This window comes from Blennius ocellaris, assembly GCF_963422515.1.
Source record: "Blennius ocellaris genome assembly, chromosome: 17".
In the NCBI taxonomy this organism is placed as follows: Eukaryota; Metazoa; Chordata; class Actinopteri; order Blenniiformes; family Blenniidae; genus Blennius; species Blennius ocellaris.
This window is the reverse complement of record NC_137666.1, coordinates 960,994-968,537: the sequence shown is the minus strand read 5'-3', so window position 1 is coordinate 968,537 and position 7,544 is coordinate 960,994. Positions and strand designations below refer to the sequence as shown.

General features: G+C 44.6%; 1 protein-coding gene across 1 annotated transcript; it reads left to right on the top strand.

Annotated features, from left to right (window-relative positions):
- The first annotated feature begins 1,406 nt into the window (after positions 1-1,406).
- plek2 (pleckstrin 2) lies at positions 1,407-7,421 on the top strand. Its single transcript, XM_080513380.1, has 10 exons — positions 1,407-1,499; positions 1,588-1,752; positions 2,731-2,915; positions 2,999-3,090; positions 4,326-4,507; positions 4,597-4,698; positions 4,791-4,874; positions 5,870-5,948; positions 6,090-6,232; positions 7,184-7,421. Exons 1-9 carry the CDS (start codon positions 1,446-1,448, stop codon positions 6,215-6,217), a joined length of 1,071 nt encoding a protein of 356 aa, XP_080369506.1. The 5' UTR covers positions 1,407-1,445; the 3' UTR covers positions 6,218-6,232; positions 7,184-7,421.
- The last annotated feature ends 123 nt before the right edge of the window (positions 7,422-7,544 follow it).

Genomic DNA, 7,544 nt, shown 5'->3' with positions numbered 1-7,544 from the left:
GAGAATCGTTTTCTACCATTTCTGCACATTCCTGGTTCAGGTACATTAGTTACTCCTGTTAAAACAATGGATTCCACAGTTTGCAAATCAGTGACATTTATCCAAAAATTGCAGAATCTTAATTCCCCCCCCCCCCTATTTTACAAGGTTATTTCATTAACGCTATGGCCACATGTTGTCGGGGCACCACCGGATGCTCATGAAATATAGGAGGAAAAAAAAAAACACGGACTGGAAGCTTATACCATGTTTACATGTTCCCAGGTTTTTACAAAAAGAGATATTTCTCCTCTGCGTTTTAAAAAAAAAAAGTCTTCATAGACATGGACCGCAAGCCTGTAGGGGGCAGTGTAACGAGAAGCATTAAGCCATGATAGCCATTCAGAATCCTGGGAAAAGTACGAGGTCACAGTAAATCTCCTTTTTTGATAACAAAAACGGAAACACTGAGTTTTTCTAAAATCTCCTCTGTGTTTCAGAAATTTGCGAAACACTCGTAGCTACGTTTGTGTGTAAATGCAAGGCCCAGATGCTGATTTGGAACATCTGTGTCTTCATTTGCATCTAAAGGAGGGTGTGTGGAGATTTACAGGTTTTTTTTCTGCGGGATTCTAATTGGCTATCATGGCTTCATGCTTGTTGTCACACTGCCCCCTACAGGTCTGGCATGCTCATAGCAGCTCTGAACCAAGTGTAAATTACGATTTTTTTTTGTAAACATCGAAGGGAAAATATCTATTTTTGTAAATACCTGGGTACATGGAAACGTGGATTTAATCCACAATGCTGATGATTATTTTCATTTAATTCATTTCAGTCATTTCATCCTGTCGTGACTCTATTGCCACCTAGTGCACAAAAGCGCCATTACGCTAATTTTGACATCTTGCACCTTTAAAACACAATTAAAGATTCAAATAAAATGTTTAAAAAATCATCTATATCTGTCAAGCAGGTTCATTGTGAATGTTGGAACGGCCGCCTCCCTTTCTCTGGTGTGTGTGTGTTTTTTTTTTTCTTTCTGTGAAAACCAACCAACCAGGAAACGTCGCCGCAACAAAGACTTTCCCTCGTTCGCCGGATCTTTTCAGGAACCGGACTGGAATCCAGCTGTGCTCCTCATTGGTCACAGCTGCTGCGGGTCTGCGGGCTTTTCACTAAACCTCCAGTATGTGAGGAGGATGTTTCCCACACTGTCATTTCCAGGATGTGAATTCTTTGCACGCTTAAGCTGAAGGAGGTAAGACCTGCTTTGAAATAAAAAAAGTAAAAACCCTGATGGCTTGAAGGAGTGAGAGCGCCCTCGTGTGGCGCTGAGCTGCAACTGCACTGCTGGAGTGAGTCAGTAGTGTGTGTGTGTGTGTGAGAGGGTGTGTGTGACTCATTCACCCTGTTAAACACCTGAGCAGGCAGGAACAGGCCAGAGCTCAGATCCACCGAGGAGCATGGAGACAGAAAGGCAAGGCGCCGTCCTACGGGAGGGTTTCCTGGTGAAGAGGGTGAGACTCGGCGGCGGCGTCGTTATTGACGATATCGTCGTGTCTCGTTTTAGTAACCTTGAACCTCCCGCCCCCCCTCCCCCGACAGGGTCACGTCGTGCCCAACTGGAAGGCGCGCTGGTTCGTGATGCTGCCGGACAAGCTGCTCTACTTCAAGTACGAAGGAGGCAAGAGGGACTCGTCTCAGCGAGGACAAGTCCCGCTGGAGGACTGCGAGGTCACCTGTCCCTACCTGGAGTACGAGAACCGACCGGTGAGTCGACGGTTCAGCCACACTGGGGAAGAAGTGTAAGAGGAACCGAGAACCCGTTATAATGTGAAGCCGCGTAAACGTCGAGGAACTTTATTTCTGGAAATAAAACAAGTTATAGCTTCAGCAAGAACTTTATTTTCACTTCTACTTCCTTAAAGGTCACTATTTCCTAAACTCCTGTTTATGTGAGGGCGACTCAATCTTCCACGTAATTCCAACTAACAGGATTTTAGATTTTTTTTTGTTACAAGTTCATGGATCTGCTTAAGATAAATAAATTGTAGAGCTATATATTATGTTCTACTTATATTATAATTATAATATCGTCTAGATTATAGATCTTCGTGTAAAAGGAACTTAGAACATGTTATACTGTAAAGCCGCGTAAACGTCGAGGAACTTTTCAACTAATCGTGAGCTTCTATTTCTGGAAATAAAACAAGTTATAGCTGCAGCATGAGCTTTATTTTCACTTCTACTTCCTTAAAGGTCACTATTTTCCTAAACTCCTGTTTACGTGAGGGCAACTCAATCTTCCACATAATTCCAACTAACATTTTTGATTTTTTTTTTGTCATAAGTTCGTGGATCTGTTTAAGATCAATAGATTGTAGAGCTATATATTACATTCTACTTATATTATAATCATACTATCATCTAGATTATAGATCTTCGCCTATAAAACGCAAGAATACCAACCTAAAGGATGGAAATTATTAAATAAAATACAGAATTACTTTTCCAAATGACTAATTTCTGTTTTCTTACAATAACTATTATAGTAACTCTATTATTTATTTTAAGAAGTCATCCAATTGACAAGAAACGCTTTCGATAAAAATAGAAGACGATCAAAAAGAGCCTTTTATACTTCCAGTATTTTTAACAAGTTACATGTATTTAGAGAATTTGATCAATGAAGTATGTGGAAGTTGTGACCTTTCAGTCCCACGTGAACATGGTTTGTTGTCCTGAAAGTTGGTGTTGAAGCTCCGGACCAGGACCGGTGTGGATCACTTCCTGGAGGCCTGTTCCCGGGAGGCGAGGGACGAGTGGGCGGAGCAAATCACCGCCGCCGTCAACAAGCTGCAGGCGGAGGGCGGCGAGGCGGCGGCGGGCCGGCGGGACCCGTCCGGACCTCACCTCCAGGACGTCAATTTAAGGTTGAACGGAACAAAACGACACAAAAAGCGTCGACCGGCTGCGTCTGAAATGTGATTTAACGACGAGATTCTCTGTGTGGCAGCAAAGTGCTGGAGTCCATGTACGACGTGCACAACGGCATCAACATGAACCAGCATGTGGAGCAAGGAAGCACCTACAGCAACTGCTTCTCCGGTCAGACGCTCACAGTAACTGTAACATCAGTAACAGTCTCACAGTAACAGTCACACAGTAACAGTCACACACAGCAACAGTCTCACAGTAACAGTCACACAGTAACAGTCTCACAGTAACAGTCTCTCACAGTAACAGTCTCACACAGTAACAGTCTCACAGTAACAGTCACACAGTAACAGTCTCACAGTAACAGCCACACACAGTAACAGTCACACAGTAACAGTCTCACACAGTAACAGTCTCACAGTAACAGTCTCACAGTAACAGCCACACACAGTAACAGTCACACAGTAACAGTCTCACACAGTAACAGTCACACAGTAACAGTCTCACAGTAACAGTCTCTCACAGTAACAGTCTCACACACTAACAGTCTCACAGTAACAGTCACACAGTAACAGTCTCACAGTAACAGCCACACACAGTAACAGTCACACAGTAACAGTCTCACACAGTAACAGTCTCACAGTAACAGTCTCACAGTAACAGCCACACACAGTAACAGTCACACAGTAACAGTCACACAGTAACAGTCTCACAGTAACAGCCACACACAGTAACAGTCACACAGTAACAGTCTCACACAGTAACAGTCTCACAGTAACAGTCTCACAGTAACAGCCACACACAGTAACAGTCACACAGTAACAGTCTCACACAGTAACAGTCACACAGTAACAGTCTCACAGTAACAGTCTCTCACAGTAACAGTCTCACACAGTAACAGTCTCACAGTAACAGTCACACAGTAACAGTCTCACAGTAACAGCCACACACAGTAACAGTCACACAGTAACAGTCTCACACAGTAACAGTCTCACAGTAACAGTCTCACAGTAACAGCCACACACAGTAACAGTCACACAGTAACAGTCTCACACAGTAACAGTCTCACAGTAACAGTCTCACAGTAACAGTCACACACAGTAACAGTCTCACAGTAACAGTCACACACAGTAACAGTCTCACAGTAACAGTCACACACAGTAACAGTCTCACAGTAACAGTCTCTCACAGTAACAGTCTCACACAGTAACAGTCTCACAGTAACAGTCACACAGTAAGTCTGTTACCACCATCAACTACCAACAGCTACCACAACAACTTCCAACTACAACCATCAACTACCAACAACCATCACAACTTCCAATGACCTGTGTGTGTGTGTGTGTGTGTGTGTGTGTGTGTGTGTGTGTGTGTGTGTGTGTGTGTGTGTGTGTGTGTGTGTGCAGGCTCTGCGGTGGTGGACTGGCTGGTGTTCGTGCAGCTGGCTCTGAGCCGGGTGGACGCCGTCACTCTGGCCTCGGCGCTGCTGGACGAGGGTTTCCTGCGGACGGTGGGCGTGAAGAGCGTGGAGGCCCTGCGCACCGGCGGCGAGCAGTTCATGGACGACTCCACGGCGCTGTACGGCTTCGTACGTGCCGCCGCCGCCGAACAACATCAACGCGTCGCGCGCGGTGTTTTTTTAAAAGCGCATTTACCGAGCGGGTGTTTTGGTGGCAGTCGGACAGCTTGAAGAAGAGAGGCCTGGTGAGAGCCGAGACGTCGCTGTCCGCCGTGGAGCTCAGCGGGGAAGTCGTGAAGAGAGGCTTTCTGCTCAAACAGGTTAGAACACAACGTGGCGGCTTTACCAAGTTTCTCACCCGCGTGAATGGGTGAGTGCGTTTAAAATTATAGTTTTGTTTGTGTTCCCGCAGGGTCACAGGAGGAAGAACTGGAAGGTTCGACTGTTTGTGCTGCGCTCAGAGCCGGCCTTCCTCCACTACTACGACCCCACCAGGGTGAGCCGACAGGAAGTGAACTCTGGTCGGACAGGAAGTGAACCCTGGTCGGACAGGAAGTGAACCCTGGTAGAACAGGAAGTTTACTTCAGGAAGTGAACTCTGGTCGGACAGGAAGTGAACTCTGGTCGGACAGGAAGTGAACTCTGGTAGAACAGGAAGTGAACCCTGGTAGAACAGGAAGTGAACCCTGTTCGACCAGGAAGTGAACTCTGGTCAGACAGGAAGTGAACCCTGGTCGAACAGGAAGTGAACTCTGGTCGAACAGGAAGTGAACCATTGTCGAACAGGAAGTTAACCCTGGTCGGACAGGAAGTAAACTCTGGTCGAACCGGAAGTGAACCCTGGTAGAACAGGAAGTGAACCCTGGTCGAACAGGAAGTGAACCCTGGTCGAACAGGAAGTGAACTCTGGTCTGACAGGAAGTGAACTCTGGTCGGACAGGAAGTGAACTCTGGTCTGACAGGAAGTGAACCCTGGTCGAACAGGAAGTGAACTCTGGTAGAACAGGAAGTGAACCCTGGTAGAACAGGAAGTTTACTTCAGGAAGTGAACTCTGGTCGAACAGGAAGTGAACTCTGGTTGTACAGGAAGGGAACTCTGGTCGAACAGGAAGTGAACTCTGGTCGGACAGGAAGGGAACTCTGGTCGAACAGGAAGTGAACCCTGGTAGAACAGGAAGTGAACCCTGGTCGGACAGGAAGTGAACTCTGGTCGGACAGGAAGTGAACCCTGGTAGAACAGGAAGTGAACTCTGGTCGAGCAGGAAGTGAACTCTGGTCGAACAGGAAGTGAACCCTGGTCGAACCGGAAGTGAACCCTGGTAGAACAGGAAGTGAACTCTGGTCGAACAGGAAGTGAACTCTGGTCGGACAGGAAGTGAACTCTGGTCGGACAGGAAGTGAACTCTGGTCGGACAGGAACTGAACTCTGGTCGGACAGGAAGTGAACTCTCAGTGTTTCTCCCTCACGTCTGATCTCTTGTCACGTCTCAGGATGACATCAGTCCGGCCGGTGGTTTCTCCCTGCGGGGCTGCCTCGTGTCGTCCCTCAACGACAACGGAGTTCCCCTGGGTGAGTTACGGAAATATGAATTTGAAGGAAAATCTAAAGGCCTAAAACGCCTAAAAAACTACTAAGTTGTCCCGTTGAACTGGGCTTGTATTTCTCTCCGGCGATAAAACGAGAGTGACAACCCGTGGTCTTTGGTCGCAGGCGTAAAGGGAAACATTCAAGGGAACCTGTTCAAGATCATCACCCAGTCCGACACGCACTACTTCATCCAGGCGCCGACTCAGCAGGAGAAGCTGGACTGGATCGGCGCCCTCAGAGAGCAGACGTGACGCCGCGCAGTGGAGGTAAAACTTCACTTCCATCACGCCTCGGCTCTCCGACCACCACGACTCGGGTTACTCATTCTGTGAATGTGTCCATCATTTCATGTTCCCTCCTCCATGTTGACGAGTTTTGGTTTTGCAGCAACTTCCCCCCCCCCCCCCCCCCTCGTATTTCAGTGTAATTTATAAACTCCACGTGTTTTAAAGACATTTTTCAGTCGGTATTCTTGACAGCTGTTTATTCTGGTCCAAGGAAATGTATTAAATGAATCAAGTATTTACGATCGTTGTCGTCTAAAAATCAAATATTGTATTCTATTACCACACTGATACTTGTATACTTTTTTTCCATTTTTAATCTGCAAGTTTGTATCTAAAAGAAATTTTCCTGAACCCAGCGAGTTATCTGGTCTGTCTTCTTCTCATAGATATAAGGTACGAATTTCCGCTGAAGCAGTTCCTCAAATCCATCTTTGTGATGCTTTAAATACATGGAATTGGACAATTGAATAAATAAATAAACAAATAAATAAATAAATAAAATAATTACAAAATGTAATAAATAAATAAGCACAAATAATTAATTTCTTTTAATAAATAATAAAAAATTTAAAAATAATTACAAAAATGTAATTAAGACATAAACAAACACAAATAATTACAAAGATTTAATAAATAAAAATAAGAATGACAAAATTTAATTAATAAATAAATACATTTTAATAAATAATTAAAAAAATTACATAAATGGAATAAATAAATAAATAAACCCAAATAATTACAAGATAATTAAGATTTAATAAATAATAAATAAATAAAAATAATAATGACACAAATTTTATAATTAAATAAATTAAATCTTGTGAATTTAAAATAATGAGAATTTCTGGTTATTCTAGTTTTCACAAAAGAAAATATATTAAAAAATAATAATAATAATTTAATCTGTTTGGTTGTTGTTTTTTCCTGCAGCTTCTCGTAGAACTTGACCTGTGTGACGTCAATGTTGAAGACTTTTTGTTGAAGAATTTCTCTCCCGACTGGAAACCGTTTCCAGCTGCCAAAACGTCAAAATCACTGGCAAGTTGAGTCACGACACCGACAAGCCTTCAAGCATCTCGCTGGATCCGAACCACTGTGATTAAATTTGAAAAGCAGTTTTATGTGAGCAACAGGCCCCATTCTGGGAACCTCGTACAAGTAGGGGCATTAAACTAGAGCTCAGCCCGGGATCTGGATCCACCCCCCCCCCCCCCCCCACCCCCCACTCCCACCCCCTCCAGCTCTCAGTCAGACACTCCCACTCAGCAAACGGAGCCTCGCCCTGGTCCCA